This window comes from Bufo gargarizans, chromosome 10 (assembly GCF_014858855.1).
Source record: "Bufo gargarizans isolate SCDJY-AF-19 chromosome 10, ASM1485885v1, whole genome shotgun sequence".
In the NCBI taxonomy this organism is placed as follows: Eukaryota; Metazoa; Chordata; class Amphibia; order Anura; family Bufonidae; genus Bufo; species Bufo gargarizans.
Window position 1 is genome coordinate 110,135,493 of NC_058089.1, and position 18,999 is coordinate 110,154,491.

Here is an 18,999-nt window from a genome sequence, read left to right on the forward strand (position 1 = left end):
CGCAACCAAAAACGACCCATTTTCCGAAGCAGATTTCCATTCTCATCGGCCAATGATTTTTTTTTTTGCCGCATGAACAGAGCCTAAAACCAGGTGCCTCTCCTTTTTTCTGGGTGGTACCTGTAGGGGCAGCCTCAAGCCTCAATTAGCTGCAGGGGGTTAAAACAACTATACGAATTATTAACCCTATCAATGCTGATGCCCCCCCCCCCCTCCTCTTTTTTTCTTCCTAGCCAACACGTCCACCCTAATAATAGAAAACTTTCACACGCTGACATTGTGGGGAAAAGGGTGTATGAACCACATATAATACAAAATAACGGCAACTTACAGATGTAGCAGAGCTGAATTTGTCATGCAAGTGTCCGAGACTGCATTGTGTGATACCAGATTGTAAGAGTTGCGCCAGATGACACTCTCAGCACTGCTACATCTGCTCATAGATAGAACCTATTTTCCCGTATTCTCACCCCCCCCCACCCTTTTTTTTAAAATGGACTGAAGGGTACGAGACTCTTTTTGTGCTTTTGAGGTCTTGAATACAGCAGATGTAGGGAGGGGAGTGAGTGTAAAAGGCAAGGAGGGGAGGGGGATGGTGAATACCAGATTGTACCTCTGAGAGGGGAGCATCTGTCACTCTCCATCTTGCTCTCAGTCCTAGCCCAACCACTCCTGGTTCTGCTGCATCTCTCACTCCCAGGCTTGGACACCTCTACCAGGTATGTAATGCGGCTGCGGGCGCAGGGATGACTGGTGGTGGGCACCTAGCAGCTGCTGGCGGGGTGACTGCTTGGCATGCAGCATGTGTGCCTATAGGAGATGTGCAGATAGTGCCTGGAGCTGGATCCTTTGTTCTGCAGACACTGCAGCAATAGCACCGCTCCTACAGAGCCAAGGAGCGGCCCCTGTATCTACTACTCCCCTGGAAGCGGCATTCCCATACACCTCGCATTATTACCCTAATTTTCTGCATTTCCTAGGCAAAAAAAATAAAACCTCAAAGATCCATAGTCCAATTCCTGCGTCGCCCCCTTTCCTAGTTTTCTACCCAAGACTGGGATTACTGCCCCCTATCCATGTGCTCCTAGAGTGTCAGCTCTGCAGTCAAAACCCATTAGTGCTTTAATTCTCGATGAATAACGGTGGCACTGGGCACACCTGACTGGTGGGTGATTGCGCCGCAGACAGGAGATCTCAAAGGGTTAAAGCGCTGCAGCTGTGGAATGAATTGCGATCTTCGTCTCTCTAGTGTTTTTTTTTTTTTTGCTGTTTTTTGGGGGGTTATTATTATTTCTTCCCAATTCCTTCTTTTTTTTCCTTCTTGTAAATTGTCAGGCAGCAGATGCCTTGCGTGATAATCTCAGCAATCCTACAATTAACCCCCCCACACATCTAAGAATTGTAATTAAATCAATTTGCATCTGGTTCATCCGATTTATTTATTTTTTTTCTTATTTTTTTTTCCTCCATCTGCTTATAACAATGGATCTTAACCTTTTCAGTGCTCTGGCAGGGTCTCCGCCCTGCGATGGAGAGGAAGGGGTTAAACGATGCTGCTAGAGAGCACATGTGCCATGGGACTATCCCAATCTCTCTATTGTTCTGGGCTTTAACCCCTTGCGCTGCCGGAAGGGCCCTTTAAAAAGTGATAGGTGTGGATCTTCTGGCCGGCCCATGGTTAATAAGCCTCCCAATGCCAGACCTTTTATCAGCTGTGTGAATTGAGGCATTTCCAAAAATCATCTGGAGCCTCAGCCAGCAGCAGCAGTAACGGAGGGGTGATCTGGACAAGGTATTGATGATGGGTGTTGTAGTTAATAGCCGTGCACTTGTGCGAGGTCATAATTGGGGTGGGGGGGTTCTGTGAAGATATTATTTTGCATAAGATCTGGCTTTCTATCTGCAATGGCTGAGTATATCTGCTAGCCGGCTTATACCGGAAAGAGAGGCGCGGAGGATGGGGGGAGTCTTCCTTATGAAGCATGGACTTTTATACTGAACCCTTCTTCAACCCAACTTGAGATGTTGGTCATTCTGATATCAGGTGGCCGCCATAGCTGGGCTTAGGATTTCGTATGGTTTATGTCCTATAGAATTCTTAGGAGTAACCGGTGATTGATTGACCATTCAAGATGGCTGAGCAGATCTGTGCGGGGGAGGGGAGGTCGGTGGCGACTCTTACGAAATGCATTGAACTATTGGGCCCCAAGAGGCTGAGGTACATGATGCTGGAAGCCTTTTCCTTGCATGTGGGTTAGTGGTTGGTTGGGGGGGTGAGAAGACTTTTTGTCGCATGTTCTAGTTTGGCGTCATGCGTCTTGCTGTGAGCCTGCACCCATGGAAGTTCATGGGTTTTGGGTGCATGTGCTTGGCTTAAATGTCCTGGTAAACTAAAGATTTGGGAAACGTGGTCTGTGTGTTGGCCACCCTGACCCCCAACTGATTGTATCCTAGTAATTTATGGTGGCCAGTTCATATCTGATCATGGTCGTGGTGTTGGAACCTGGTTTGAGATGAGCCAATCGGTGGCTTCTGGTTTCCATTCGCTTGATCTACGGTGTGCACTGCCCAATGGCCGCCCATAGACTCCATCTTCCTTGCAAAGAATGGAGCTGGGATGGTAGACCAGTATGGTGACTGCACGGACCAGTCATGGGTAAAGTTTGATGGGGCGTAGACCAGGAAGACAGCGCAGTCTGTGTCTATGCTTAGGTGGACATTTGATGTTCCTGCCGTCCTAGGGATCTGTGATCCACTCTTAATACCTTTTTGAGATACAGGTTGAGCAATGTGCCCCCCGACCTGTCTGTGTGGTGAGACTTTTGCAAAAAGTTGTAACCCCCTGCAAGAGAATTTCAGTGGCTGTCATGTTGTGTGTACATCGTGCTCCATTCTGATATGGAACGGCAGGTCCAGTCTTGGGTGCCCCTATCTGCAAACAACATAGAGGTTCCTGGATCACGCCCCATGGCCATAAATTCAGAAGTTTTTTGCATCCATTTAGCCAAAGCTTCACATTGAATACAGTGGGAGGTTGATGATGAAGCAATGGGCTGTTTTTAGCATTCCAGATCAGCTCCATACATTTGACTTGCGTTGTAATACCAAATGCCACCAATAGGCAAGAGTGGCGCTGTCTCTGGAACTTCTAAAAACATGGCCGCTTTCTTTCAAACAACTCGTTCTTATATAGTCATTGTATGGACGCAATCATTCACGCACGTTTAAGGCTCACTTTGTATTGTTTCTGCCAATTCCCAAGATCCATCTTCTACAGTTTTTACATGGTCACGTTATGGATGTGCGTGGCACCTTCATGCTGTTTGCACAGTCAGCGGTTTGGGGATCAGTGGGGTGGCAAACAACCCCAAACATATCAGTGGATACATTATCGCCTGAAATGCACTTTTTGAAGGTCTCAAACTATGATGACTATTAGCTATACTACATTGTGGTGGGGACGTCACTGCTGAGGGCCTTTAGGTGGTATGGCTTTTTGGAGGTTCTTAATGGTGTATTCCCATCTTATAAAGTGATGGCATATCCTTGTGATGTCATCTTGGTGGTTGGACCGCCACCAATCATAATGTGCCGTCGCTTTATAAAAGGGCCGTCCAGGATTGTGGCAGACTTTACACAGAGCCCGAAGCAGGTGGCACCTGTAGAAAAACGGATACTTGCCTGCTGTGACCCCACTTAATTATCTTCCGGTCCACAGTCTGTTTACATCTGACTAAGGTACGCACCAGGTCACGTGTGCCGCTGCAGCCAATGACTGGCCTCAGCAGTGACATGCCGCTTGGGCCAGTTATTGGCTACAGTGGTGCATGTGATCCTGTCCGTACCTGGACCGGAAGATCACCAACAAAGGGGTGGTAAGCAGGTGAGTATGAGTTTTTCAACAGGTACCACAATCTCCCGGGGCTGGGTAAAAATGGCCCTGATTCTTCAAAACCCTTTTATTATTGATGACCTATCCTCAATATCAGATGGGCGGCGATCGGACTCCTGGCATCCCCTCCAATAAGCTGTTTGCAGGAATCGCCATTCTCCGGAATAGTACAGCGCCATACGCTGTGTAGTGGACATGTTAGTGGGAGCAGTGCTGCAGTAACCTGGCGCGGCCACTACAAAGTGTACGGCGCTCTGGTGTCTGGTGCAACTGCAAACAGCTGACATTTTAAAGGGAACCTGTCGTGCTCGGCATGGTGCCTGAGCCGAAGACAGCAGATTATAGAGAAGGAGGAGCGGAGCAGACGGAGATATCATGTTATAGGGGAAGATTCAGCATAACTCCTTCATTTATATCTGGGCTTTGAAGTCAAGGAGGCGGTCCTATCGGTGACTGACAGCCTTCCCTCTCTGTATAGATAGCTGTCAATCACTGATGGGACCGCCCCCTTGACTCCAAAGCCCAGAATGAGCAGGACTTTAAATGAATGATATACAAGTTATACTGGATCTTTTTTTCCTATAAAACTATATATCAATCTGCTCAGCTCCTCCTGCTCGATCACATGCTGCCTGCAGATTTTGTTTTGCATTTTTCACGGTTCCCTTTAGGTAGTTTTCTGCTGACGCATTCCCTTTATTGTTTACACATGCTTATCTGTCACTCTAATCCTGCCTGTAATGATATCACCTCGTGTATAGATAAGACAGGCTCCACCATTCACAATAGGTGATTGTCAGAGCTTATCTATTCTATCCTTGTACAATGACCTCTGCACAGGTCACAGAGCATGCCCAGAAAACTCTCCCATAGAAGTCATGGAGGTCCCCTCGTGACCTTTGCCGTGACCCATGGGGCTGCTGTAAAGCAATTTTTTTGTTTTGTTATGCTTTGTGGCCGCCCCCATAATCGTGATCAGAAAATAAAATCATATTAGAAAAAAAAGGAGATGTGTTACTATCTGATTTTAACTGGCTGCTAACATTTTTTGGGGACACACTTCCTTTAAATGATGGCAATTTTGACTCCATACTAAGCAGTCCATGATATTGGGAAGTGTTTATGAACTGGACCTCTGTAAAGTAATGATGAGTTTGCAATTTTGTATTGGACAAGTGTGTCCATTATATGGGAACGCTTGAAATTGGCTCTATAAAAATAGATGTCTTTGTGGGATGACAAATGTCAAGGGAAGATGATGGCCAATCTGCTATGCAATTAAGGCATAATCCAAGAGCACAGTCCCACTCAGCTTCTTTCCTCCGCAAGGAGGAGAAAACCTGGCCATCTGTCAACATTATGGCTCATTAAGGAAAGTAAGAGTGTGGGGTTAGTCATGGGTGCCTTCATTTATGGGACTTGAGCACTTGTCCTCTGTGGCACCTTGAAGGATGCATTTGGCTGTTGACCAGTTGTGGTTTCTAAGCCAAGACTGCATTGCCTATCCACCCCCCCCCCCCCCCCCTCCAAGCAATGTTTTATGTTGGAAAGTGGTTGATAAGAATACTTGTATATTAAGCTAATGGTAATGTTCTGACAATGTCCCTTACTTGTCTTTGCAGTAAAAACAATGGGGGCAAAATTGAGTAAGAAGAAGAAGGGGTATTGCCTTGGTGCTGGCAAAGATGGAGAGTCTACAGAAACTACAGAGGTTGAACAGAAGGAAACAGAGATTCAGGCGGGACAAAAAGATGCAGCAGAACCAAATGGAGAAAAAAACCCTACTGACCAAACGCCGAACGGTGCAAGTGATGAGCAAAAAGCCCAAGCAGAAAATACCAGCACTGAGGTTCCATCTGGTGAAACGACCAAAGACGATTCGAATAAAGACCAAAAGTCTGAAAGCAAACCTAGCTCTGAAGAAACTAAGGAGCTTAACCAGGAGCAAGAACCTATTAAGAGCCCAGATACAACTCAGCAGACGGCACTGGAAGGTGGTAAAGAAGTAGATAGTCAACCTCAGCAAAAACCACACACTGACCACGACAAGCAAAAAGAGTCAGAGGCTAAAGATGAACCAGTAAAGGAACCTGAGACGGTAAAGGAACAAACTTCAGAGCCTGAACAGCAAAACCAAACTGTGACCAAACCCTCTGCTCCTGTACCGGAACCAAAAGAGGTGGCAAAGTCGATACCTGATCCTGAGATTAAGGTTGAAGTAGAAAAGATGGAGCAAGAACAAACTCCAGTGACAACATCAGAACATGTTTCTGAGCAAGCAATGAAGCCAGTATCAGATTCTTTGGCGGCTCAAGAAAAACTTCCTGAGCCAACGGAGCAATTAGTCACAGAGGCTACTTCAGTAGATCCTGTAGTGCAGAAGCCACTTGCTCCACCCGAAGCTGAGCTGTCGGAGCCTGCCAACAAGGTAGTGGAACCGGAGCCTGCCAACAAGGTAGTGGAACCGGAGCCTGCCAACAAGGTAGTGGAACCGGAGCCTACTGAAGTCTCCTTACCAGAAACTGTACCAGCTACAGATTTGGTAAAGCCTGAACCTGATCTTGCACCAGAACCTGTAACTAAGCCTGTGCCAGTGATGGAGTCTGTGGCGTCAAAGGTTTCTGAACAGCCTGTAGCACCAGTCCCAAAGGTTGAGATTGTAGAACCTGAGGTAAATCCGGAACTGGTGCCTTGTCCTGAGCCTGAACAAGTAAGTGAAATTAGGCACTCTTTACCTGAACTACCACCATCAAATGAAGTGCCTGACTTTACCACTGAAGTTGTTGAAAATGCTAAGAATCGTGAACTGGACACAGAATCTCTAGAAACCCAGGCAGCTCCTTCAGAATCTGCACCCGCACAGCAGCCATCTGATGAGAAAATCAATGATCAGAGTGCTACCGTTGCAGAAAATGGCCCTTCTGAGCAGGATGTCGAAAACTTGGAGGTAAATAAAGTCCAGGACACTATCTCCACAGAGCAGGACGTAGCGGATAAGGAAATGCACAATGAAGTTAAGGACGAAGAAAGCATCTCAGATAAACCAACAGATCAAGACAGTCTACAGAAGGAGAAAGATTGTAAAGCTGCAGAAGAGGTTGCTTTGGACACATCAAAGAATGAGAATGACCAAGCCATCTCTGAAGATACTACAGTCCATGATGCAACTCAAGAGAAAAAATCAGAAGATAAAGCTGAAAACCACGAAATGCCTGCTGAATTATCTAACGAGCCATCTGCGCCTCTCATCGTCGACAAGCATGGTGTCGGTAATGGCTTGCCTCTGAAAGAAGACGTAAAGGTACATCTAGAGAATGGATGTGACAAGGACCTTCATGAGCTTAATGGCCAAGGTGGAGGTCACGAAATTGAAGTAAGCAATGAATAAAAGCATGAGTTTCTATTCCTGGTTTCAGGATGAAATGATGCAAGACGCCCCCACTCTGGTGAACTGTATACATTGTCTGTGACCAAATCTTTCATGAGAATTTTTAGAATTTGGAAGCGAAATAAAGTAATGCCCCCCCCCCCCCAACTCTTTTATTAGTGACTCCAAACCATACGATTCTGCCAAATTTATTATAGCTTAACTTATTACTGAAACCTCCAAAAATTAGGAGTATTTATATCCATGTTTTCTATTTGATGTTCCAAAAGGCCAAATGTGATACAAAAGTGACCAACGCCCATGAAAAAAATTTCTTGTGAGCTTAACCTGATGTTCAAAATGTCGCATGAACTTCACAATGTTTTCCACAAATAAAATGTCATATTTAAGTTTATGCTGTGGATCTGTTTGTTTTACAAGTTTACGTTGTGTGCGTTGAGTGTGTGGAAGTTTTAGGTGGGAATACAGGGCTTTGAGGTTGAGGATCTACAATATTGGGTGACTTCTAGTTAAAAAAAATATATAAACTGTTACATGAAGGGACATTTTAGCCCATAAAATCATCTTTTGTGTTTTTTTTTTTTTTCACTGGTGATCTTAAAAGGGAATCTGTTGCTAGTACTGCAGATAAGGAGTCCGGTGGGGGGCGCACTTTTGTTTAGACAGATTTTTGGCTAAGACACATTAGTAAATCTGGGGGGCGGGAAGTAGGAAAATGGTGAGATCTGGACTCCCGCAGTACTTGTCATGCATTACTGCAGGTAATAGTCTAAGACTGTGGTAACATTCCCTTTATGGCCTCATGTGCACGACCACAGTTTTGGTCCGTACGTTTTGAAGATCAGCGGTGGTCCTATTGAAATGAATGGGGCTGCGTAAGATGCTGACTGCACACCATGTGCTGTCCGCATCCGTATTTCAGTTCCTGCAAAAAATAAAATAAAACCTGTTCTATTCTTGTCCATGTTGCGGAGAAGAATAGACATTTCTAACAAAGGGCAGGACGTATGATCCACAATATGCGGAAAGCACACGGGCGGTATCCATGTTTTTTTGAATCAGGTGATTTGGGGATCGCAAAAAACATTGTGCCACAATTCTGCAGAAGGAAACAAGTGTGTCTGTCCCTGCATCAGAATCATCCTCCTGCCTGAGCCCCGTGATAGATCTGGTGCAGGTCTGGACTCCCTGCCTGAGCTTATGCCACTTTAGGATTAGTAAATCTGGACCATTGTGTTCTGCACAGGTAAGGCTACATTGACATTTCCCTTGAGCGTTTCTGGCAGAAAACCGCCTGCCAGCGTTCACTGGATCCGGCATTGCCAGATTCAACAGATCACTTGGGTCCCTATTGATAATGGCATCCGGTTGCTTATGTTCGGTGCTGCATGCAACGGTTTTTGTCCAGCCAACAGCCGGCACTTATGCTGGGTCATCTCTAACAGATATGAGCAGCCTCAGGTGTTTCTATTTGCATCTTTCATGGCAACAAAAACCAGCGGGCAGCAACCTAAGGGTCCCTACACACGTGAATTCCGTCTGGTGTTTTATTTTTTATTTGCTGCAGAAACTGCTCCATTTTGATTGTTTTATTTTCCATACCGCATAGGGTTTTTGACTTTAGCTTCATTTTATTTTTTCGAAACTGTAAAAAAAAAAAAAGTTAAATAACCCCCCCCAATGAGATTTCCAAATGCCTGAAAATTTACGGAAAAAAAATCTAACAAAAACAGCAGTAGCAAAAATATCCCATAGGCCAGGCAGCCTCAAACTGCGGCCCTCCAGCTTTTGTAAAACTACACTCCCACAATGCCCTGCTGTAGGCTGTTCGGGCATGCTGGGAGTGGTAGTTTTGCAACAGCTGGAGGGTTGCAGTTTGAGGATGCCTGCCATAGGCCTTTAGCGTGGGAATCTGCACGTATTCTGCAATGTGTGCAGGGGACCTAAATGTTCTTTCAAGCTGGTGGTGAAATTTACTAATCCTGTAAATGGCATAAACTTTGATTGGTGTGTCCGGACCTGCACCAGATCTATCACGGGGCTCAGGCTGGAGGATAAATCTGGTGCAGGGACAGGTTTTTACGCCAGAACTGTGGTGTAATTTTTGGTGTGAAACGCTGCTTCTTAGGACCCGTCCACTTATCGAGCAGGTTGGAGGAAAAAAAAAAGTGTAGAAATCACAAATGCGCCACTCTTGTTTAGACAGATTTCTGGCTGAAGACACATTAGTAAATCTGGGCCAGTTGCTCTCAAGCTTATCTTCTAATGCAGGGATGGTCAACCTGTAGCCAGGGGCGTAACTACCATAGCAGCAGACCATGGGACTGCTATGGGGCCCAGTTGGGATCATCTCCTCTTCTACTGGTGGTGAAAACCTGGTCAGGACTCTACCCCCTAAAGAAACAACTTTTAGCAAACGAGGCAGTGGGGAAAAATGGCCCAAGGGTCAATGAAAGGGGTTTAGGCGGAAACCCTTCTGTCCTGTGTGGGGGGCCCTTCTCTATGTACGCCACTACCTGTGGCCCTCCAGGGCAAAACTATTACTCTCAGCATGCCTACAGCTATCAGGGCATGGTTGGAATTGTAGTTTGACAACATCTGGAGAGCCATAGGTTTGCCATCCCTGTTCTAATGTGCTGGATGCCATCTTCTGTTGTCAGAGACCTGTCTATTCAGGCTGTACTGGCTCCCCCATAGGATTAGTGATGGGAAATCTGGAAAGGTTTGCAAGATGGCTACTTTTTATATCCCCAGCTTTGAGAACATCCCTAACCTAAGAGGTGCACCTGGAACACACAGTATTCTTGAGGTGTCATGCGGCTGATGCAGAAATTTCTGACTGTCCCGTTGATCTGAATGCAGCTTGTAGACAACTATCCAGACTTGCTGCAGAAAGAACCACCATATAGATGAAGCTGAAACTTGGCCAACAAACCTGCTGAGTGTGAATATACCCATAGAGCTTATGCACGAGCCTGTGTGCGTTCCGCATTTTGCAGAATGGAACGTCTTGCCCTTGATGTAGAACTGTCCTATCCTTGTCCCTAAAATGGACAAGAATAGGACATGTTATATACTGTGTGTATATATGTATATATATATATATATATATATATATATATATATATACAGGTCCTTCTCAAAAAATTAGCATATTGTGATAAAGTTCATTATTTTCTGTAATGTACTGATAAACATTAGACTTTCATATATTTTAGATTCATTACACACCAACTGAAGTAGTTCAAGCCTTTTATTGTTTTAATATTGATGATTTTGGCATACAGCTCATGAAAACCCAAATTTCCTATCTCAAAAAATTAGCATATCATGAAAAGGTTCTCTAAACGAGCTATTAACCTAATCATCTGAATCAACTAATTAACTCTAAACACCTGCAAAAGATTCCTGAGGCTTTTAAAAACTCCCAGCCTGGTTCATTACTCAAAACCGCAATCATGGGTAAGACTGCCGACCTGACTGCTGTCCAGAAGGCCATCATTGACACCCTCAAGCAAGAGGGTAAGACACAGAAAGAAATGTCTGAACGAATAGGCTGTTCCCAGAGTGCTGTATCAAGGCACCTCAGTGGGAAGTCTGTGGGAAGGAAAAAGTGTGGCAGAAAACGCTGCACAACGAGAAGAGGTGACCGGACCCTGAGGAAGATTGTGGAGAAGGACCGATTCCAGACCTTGGGGGACCTGCGGAAGCAGTGGACTGAGTCTGGAGTAGAAACATCCAGAGCCACCGTGTACAGGCGTGTGCAGGAAATGGGCTACAGGTGCCGCATTCCCCAGAAACAGCGGCAGAAGCGCCTGACCTGGGCTACAGAGAAGCAGCACTGGACTGTTGCATGTCATTCGGAAATCAAGGTGCCAGAGTCTGGAGGAAGACTGGGGAGAGGGAAATGCCAAAATGCCTGAAGTCCAGTGTCAAGTCCCCACAGTCAGTGATGGTCTGGGGTGCCATGTCAGCTGCTGGTGTTGGTCCACTGTGTTTTATCAAGGGCAGGGTCAATGCAGCTAGCTATCAGGAGATTTTGGAGCACTTCATGCTTCCATCTGCTAAAAAGCTTTATGGAGATGAAGATTTCATTTTTCAGCACGACCTGGCACCTGCTCACAGTGCCAAAACCACTGGTAAATGGTTTACTGACCATGGTATTACTGTGCTCAATTGGCCTGCCAACTCTCCTGACCTGAACCCCATAGAGAATCTGTGGGATATTGGGAAGAGAAAGTTGAGAGACGCAAGACCCAACACTCTGGATGAGCTTAAGGGCGCTATCGAAGCATCCTGGGCCTCCATAACCCCTCAGCAGTGCCACAGGCTGATTGCCTCCATGCCACGCCGCATTGAAGCATCCTGGGCCTCCATAACACCTCAGCAGTTCCACAGGCTGATGGCCTCCATGCCACGCCGCATTGAAGCATCCTGGGCCTCCATAACACCTCAGCAGTGCCACAGGCTGATTGCCTCCATGCCACGCCGCATTGAAGCAGTCATTTCTGCAAAAGGATTCCCGACCAAGTATTGAGTGCATAACTGAACATCATTATTTGAAGGTTGACTTTTTTTGTATTAAAAACACTTTTCTTTTATTGGTCGGATGAAATATGCTAATTTTTTTAGATAGGAAATTTGGGTTTTCATGAGCTGTATGCCAAAATCATCAATATTAAAACAATAAAAGGCTTGAACTACTTCAGTTGGTGTGTAATGAATCTAATATATATGAAAGTCTAATGTTTATCAGTACATTACAGAAAATAATGAACTTTATCACAATATGCTAATTTTTTGAGAAGGACCTGTGTATATATATATATATATATATAATTTTTTTTTTTGCAGGACCAATGGACATTAGGTGTGCTTTCTGCATGTTTTGCAGCCCCAGCAAAAAATGCGTATCTGATGCGGACATAAAATAGGGTTGTGTGCACAGACTATAAAAAAAAAAACACGCCATAGTGTGTTTTGTATTGCCTAGCCCTACAGTGTTGCAAAAATCAAGCTGGTTTAAACAGAAGATCTCAATTTTTTTTCCTGAAAAATGCACGCTAGTTAAAAAATATCGGATACTGATGGCAGCTCTTTGTCAAAATTTGTAGGATCTGCTTACAAAGATCTTGTGTCCGTTGCCATTTTGAGGCAGAAATCGTCAGCGCTTTATGATAGGGTTAGGTGTGTCCCCCCGTCCCCCCCTGTAGGGTACGTGCATCTACACAGGATGTATAAGTTGTTGTGGATTTGCTTATGGTGAATCTGCAGTGTTTTACAATTCCAGTAATGTGGATGGGATTTCATTGCACTTTCCTAAAAAAAATAAAGTGCAGCAAGAATTGATCTGCGGGGTGGATTAAAGCTGCAGTACGCCAGTCTATTCTGTGGCAATGCATAGGCAGGATTCTGCAGCACATCTGCATGTAACTCATGGCTCTGCCCAGAATACGGATGTGTGACACCCCACCCCCGTCTTGAAGGGGCTATCACATCACTGCACTGCACTGAAACCTGTGAGGGGAAAAGACCCCCCAGAGAGAACAAAAGGCTGAAGGGAAGCTGATCCTGAGGGTCTGGCTAACAAACGCCTTCATAGGAACTAGGCCAAAATCCTATAATAGGGAAAGGTTATCCAAGTGTTTGATGTGTACAGCGGCACAAGAGGAAAAACAAGGATGAGTTCCTGTCTTATACATTGCATCGTGACGGATCGGCTTTTTTGAAGTTCTAAGACACCTTTGCCTACGGGGAATATACTAAATGTAACTTTTGCCTAGCTCTAAAGAGGTAGCCGACACATAATCGTCTGACTATATAGGTCAGGGATGGCCAACCTGAGGCTCCCCCAGCTGTTGCAAAACCACAACTCCCAGACTGCCTACAGCAGGGCATGGTGGGAGTTGTAGTTTCACAACAGCTGGAGAGCCATAGGTTGGCCATCCCTGATATAGGTGTATGGGGAGCACCCAACTCTCACCTTACACATGTCAAGAGGAAAGGATGATCAGGCATGTTGAATTTCAAAGCCAAATCCTTTCGTTCTGGCTGCGGCAGAGGAGCGCCTTACTTGTCTCTCCCCATTGAAAACATGCATTCTCAGACAAACTGAACAGGCGTGGGTATGGTGGTGGGGGGGAAACTGTAGAGGTAGTTATCAGCCGACCGCTATTGGGCTGCATTAGCGATCTTGGCCACGACACCTGTCACATGACTATCGATTGTGGTGCAGCCGTGGAACTGAATGGTGTTGCAGTGCGACAAGTTACAGGGACCCCAGAATCAAACAAATCCATCAGTGTTGGATTTTGTTTTTTTAATTCTGTAAGAAACCATTTCCCAAACTCAGGTTCGGTAGCAAGGTACAACGTGGAACTGAACCAGAGTTCGGGAAATGTTTTTTTTTTTTTACAGTACAAATCAATTTCTGAAGTTATTATGCAAAGTCTCGCAAGACTTTGCAAAGTAATAACTTCGGCTCATTGGAGCCAATACATTCTAATACTGTACGGAGAGCTCGCTCCGTACAGTATTGGAACAAAGTTTCATCCAAAGTCGATTCACTCATCCCTAATCACAATCCTTCCAAAATCGGTGGCTTTAAGGCTGGGTTCAGACCTGAGCGTCCTGACCTGAGCGCTGTGTATGCGCGATTCTCCGGCGTCTCACCTACGCGGCTCCAGTAGTATGCGAACGCCCATTGTCGCGCGTTCCCGGAAGTCTATGTACGGGAACGCGCGACAAGACGCCCCAAAGAAGCTCCTGTACTTCTTGGGGCGTCGGGCGTTTTACAGCGCGATCGTACGCGCTGTAAAACGCTCAGGTGAGAACCATTCCCATAGGGAATCATTGGTTCTTGCCTGTTGAGCGTTTTACAGCACGTAGGAACGCGCTGTAAAACGCTCAGGTCTGAACCCAGCCTCAGTGAACCGACCTTCGGATCATAGATCAGAAGTCAATTTGGTCAAATACTTCCATTTTAATGCTGTTTCCGTGCAGCTTCAAAATGTATTGGCTCCATGGAGCCAACATTCTTTTCGCCCGAAGTCGGGCAAGACTTTGGTGAATTCCTACTGTATTCATATTTGTGTATTGAAAAACTATTTAAAATAGCAACCCAAACTGGGCTTTGATACCGAGGTATCAGCCAGTTCTGAAGCCCACTTCGGATTGCCATTCTATATTGTTTTTCAATACGCAGATATGAATACAGGAGGAATTCACTAAAGTCTTGTGCAGGTTCGTGATAAACTAAGCTCCACGGAGCCAATACATTTTAATGCTGTACGAAAACAGCATTAAAACCCGAAGTATTTGAACGAATCGACTTCGGATCTATGATCCAAAAGGTCAATTCACTCAAGCCTACTGACCACTAACAAAGGCTACTTTCACACTTCTGGTTTGAATTCCGGCAGAGAACAGCCTGTCAGATTTCTCCGTATCCGGCACTGCCAGATGCAGATGGAATGTCGGCCAGCCCTATGAAGTATAATAGGGTCCGGTGGAGATCCGTTCACATTCCGGCAGACAAGCGGAGATCAGGCTGGACACAAACCACTGCATGCTGCTCTTCTCAGGAGATTCACACCGGAGGTCTGAAAGTATCCGAATGTGAATGGTCAGATGAGTTATTTGTGCATTAGACCAGGCATGCTCAACCTGCGGCCCTCCAGCTGTTGCAAAACTACAACTCCCAGCATGCCTGAACAACCTACAGCAGAGCATTGTGGGAGTTGTAGTTTTACAACAGCTGGAGGGCCGCAGGTTGAGCATGCCTGCCTTAGATCCTTGCCAAAATTGGCAGGTTTGGACGGAATATTTTCTAAGAGCTGCAGAACATCCAGGTGTATGGGGCCTCCCAACTCTCCCTCGACTTCTGCTAGCTGGATTTCACCTACCCGGTCGTTATGTTTTCCAGGAGATAAGCCAAGCAGACCATGCATGTACGTCTCAGGAGAGAGCTGGACAACTGTCTAACGCTGGGTTCAGACCTGAGCGTTCGCGATGGAGCGCTCTGTATGCGCAATTGTACGGGCGCTTGCAATCGCGCATACAGAGACAAGCGAACGCCCATTGTCGCGCGTTCCCGCTGAAGTCTATGTACGGGAACACGCGACAAGACGCCCCAAAGAAGCTCATGTACTTCTTGGGGCGTCGGGCGCTTTACAGCGCGATCGTACGCGCTGTAAAATGCTCAGGTGAGAACCATGCCCATAGGGAATCATTGGTTCTTGCCTGTTGAGCGTTTTACAGTGCGTAGGAACGCGCTGTAAAACGCTCAGGTGTGAACCCAGCCTCAGGCCTCGTGAACACTGCCGTGCGGCGTTTTGGGTACCGGCCGTGTGCATTCCACATTTTGCGGAATGGAAGGTCTGGCCCTCAACACGTCCTATCCTTGCCAGAGCGCTGTCTACATCTTTTGTGGCCCCATTGAATTGAATAGGTCCACATCCAACCCTCAAAAAATGCAATTCGGATGCAGACCCCAAACCACGGTCGTGTGCATGAGGCCTTAGGTGTATAGTCAAGCTACCCCCCCCCCCCGCACCCCCAAAAATGTGATAAAACCATTACGTCAGAGGCCTGACCCTGACACATTCCAGCAGGCTTCTCCTGGGACCCTTCCTACTAAGATTACTATGAGAAACGCCATCTGCAGTGACTGCACTGGTGCCGGTGTCTGTAGCAGATCAGACATGGTCTTTATCCTTGGTCTTCTCATGCCTAACCCTGCTTAGTTCTGCGCAGTGATTGCTTTTTACAGTAAGTGACTTCACGGATAATATATAGGTGGTGACTGGCCTCTAACCTGCGAGCAATGATTTAGATACAAGCCGTTAATGGCCTATTACTCAGTGTACTCTGCAGCGTGCCGTCTAGACTAAACCGCTATATCAATTATTTTGCACAAATCGAGAAAAATGAAAGGTCAAGTAGAAGAATCCCATCTCGGCCATCTTTTATATAGCAGAATAACAGATAACTGCGGCATCCTGTAGCTCTGTACTAGGCAGAGTTATGCGGCTGCTTTATCTACTCTTGTAACATAGTCACATTGTAGATGTATAGTTCTCTATAGCGCGGACGATCCACGTGAGTCAGTATTTCCCTCGTAACTGTTTGTATTTTTTCGCCAACTCAACATTTCTTCGGCCTTTCTGAAAAGGATATGACCACAAAATAGCATTCCAGTGGTGGCCGAACTTCTCCACCCCGTCCAGAAGATTTGCGATTTCCCTCTTGGTGAAGTTTTTGCGCAGTCCCTTCTGAGGTCTGTTTTGGTCAGGAGGCTGCAGGTTCAAAGAAATGGATTCTTAATAGAAAAATACAATGTCCTACGTCAGGCGCGCTCAACCGGCGGCCCTCCAGCTGTAAAACTACAACTCCCGCAATGCCCTGCTGTAGGCTGTTCGGGCATGCTGGGAGTTGTAGTTTTGCAAAAGCTGGAGGGCCGCAGGTTGAGCATGCCTGTCCTACATTAATTATTCAAGATGGACTGCAACCCACTGTCCTCCAGTCGTTGGGAAACTACAACTCCCAGTATAACCTGACAGCTGGGAAGGGGTAGGCTGCAGACTCCTGAGCTACAGGTATGAAGTGATAGAAAGTAATGAGTCACAACGAAGGCTTGGAGCAGGAGCGGTGTCATCTGCCGAGTGCTCTGTGTATACAGCAGGCAGAGGGCACAAATATTTAGGTCTCGTGAAATGTAAATCTGGTAGAGACTGCGTAAATCATGGCCGCCCTCTGCAAGGTACATCATAAAAAGGAACGGGTCAATTTAGGCCAACTGCGGTTTTTCAGCGCGGATTCCTGTGCTGAAAAACCGCAGAGCGTATGAAATTACACTAATCTGATGTACGCTTTGCAGATTTTTTTTTTTTCGTGCCAAAAATTTCCAGATCAGCAGCATGTCAATTATATTTGTGGTATTACCTGCGGATTTCACCCTTTTTAATGGAAGGATAAGATCTGTGGCAAAACCGCATTAAATCAGCACCAAAAAAACGCAATTAGACATTGTGGATACGCTGCAGAAAATCACAGAAATTTGTCGGGATCTTATGTGTGTTCACCGGCACCCGTGTGCAGGCGGCCTTAGGACGACACATGTAGATCATCTGTAGATCGGACAACCATGGAAGGGACAAATCCCTCTTTCATTCTTCCCGACGTCCAGTTCATCTCGGTGATTTAGAGCAGTGATCTCCACGCGTTTCAGGAAGTACAAATCCCAGCATGTCCTCACCTCATTCAGCACATGCTGGGAGTTGTACTTTCCCAAAGGCTGGAGATCATTGTTCTAAAGGTAGCCTTTGATTTCAGAGGACTACCTTATGTGCCGACTATCCAGCTACATTACGCTGGGTTCAGACCTGAGCGTTCTGAAACGAGCGCTCTGTATGCGCGATTGTACGGGCGTTTACAATCGCGCATACAGAGACAGGGGTGCACACATTGTCACGCGTTCCCAAATATCTATGTGCGGGAACGCGCGACAAACGCCCAAAAAAAAGCTCTTGTTTGAGCGTCGGGCGTTTTACAGCGCGATCGTACGCGCTGTAAAACGCCCAGGTGAGAACCATTCCCATAGGAACGTAGGAACGCGCTGTAAAACGCTCAGGTGTGAACCCAGCGTTAGAGGTTGAACGATCAGGCAGTTGGATTTCCACATGTCCAATCCGTTCTCACAGGAGATAAGCTGTTGGCAGTGGCATATTCCCCTCTCCCCACACATGCATGCTCAACCAAGCTTGCGTATGTATAGGGGAGTCATGGCTGACAGCTATTGACGGTGTATGGGCAGCCTTACACAGGATCAGGCCTTGAACATGGGGGGGCAATCCATGTGTCAGTAATAATACTGACTAATACTGGAGTATGGCAATCCAGTGTTATAGCGGCTGCTGGGGTAGCAGTCAAAATTGGGCCCCTATTTCTGGAAGGCTATGCTATGGCTACAGGACTATGTATAAAAGGACAATGACTTGGGACAAGAGAAGACAAAGACATTGATAAGACCTCATCCAGACACTTAAGAAGAGCTGCATCAGCAGAATCGATAGGATGGCCAGCCTTCAGATCTTTTCAGGAGTTCCGGGGCTCTACTTGCATATGTGCGAGAAGAAAACAGGAGCCATTTGCTAGAGCCTGTATTTTTTTGAAGCAGTTGAATATGCGGTGATCTAATGGCATACCGTATATATATATATTATATATATATATATATATATATATATATATATATATATAGATCATAGGCAATATGCAAAGATGTATCTTCCAAGAATGAGAACCATCTCGCCAGCGCCACCTATTGGAAGTGGCCCCCAATGAGTCAAGATCCAACTTTCCAACAGTCCTTGGGATTTAACAAGGGCATATACCCAGGCCAGATATCCATCCATAGACAGCTGTTCCAGGCTGCTTGCCCCCCTCACCAGTATGGAGTGGGGAGACACTTCCAATAAGTGGCACTAGCAAAATGGTTCTCATTCTTGGGAGATATCCCTTTGCATATTCATTTCCCATGGAGCATTGCCAATAAGTCACCATACCATGGAGAACTTCCAGTAAATCTCCATTCAGGACTGGTCTCTTTAAGGAGATGAAACACCCTGAGTTTGGCCCCCTCCATACTGCTCAGTAGGCGATATGTTACCTATAGTGATGGTTCCTACCTGTGAAGTGTCCCAGTCCCCCCAGTAAGTCA

The 18,999-nt window shown here is 46.1% G+C and overlaps 2 protein-coding genes across 2 annotated transcripts in view; one reads left to right on the forward strand and one right to left on the reverse strand.

Annotated features, from left to right (window-relative positions):
- Positions 1-634: 634 nt before the first annotated feature.
- Positions 635-7,632, forward strand: LOC122921059 (cell surface glycoprotein 1-like). Its single transcript, XM_044270952.1, has 2 exons — positions 635-719; positions 5,515-7,632. Exon 2 carries the CDS (start codon positions 5,523-5,525, stop codon positions 7,278-7,280), a length of 1,758 nt encoding a protein of 585 aa, XP_044126887.1. The 5' UTR covers positions 635-719; positions 5,515-5,522; the 3' UTR covers positions 7,281-7,632.
- An 8,583-nt stretch (positions 7,633-16,215) lies between these two features.
- TERB1 (telomere repeat binding bouquet formation protein 1) overlaps positions 16,216-18,999 on the reverse strand; it is a 41,495-nt gene continuing 38,711 nt past the window's right edge. Inside the window, exon 20 of the mRNA XM_044269302.1 lies at positions 16,216-16,576. Within this exon, the coding sequence (XP_044125237.1) occupies positions 16,385-16,576 (192 nt within the window). The 3' untranslated portion in view covers positions 16,216-16,384. The remainder of the gene's footprint in view (positions 16,577-18,999) is intronic.

Bases quoted from the DNA above. Each gene is read 5' to 3' on its own strand.
- LOC122921059 (XM_044270952.1), top strand. From the start codon at position 5,523: ATGGGGGCAAAATTGAGTAAGAAGAAGAAGGGGTATTGCCTTGGTGCT.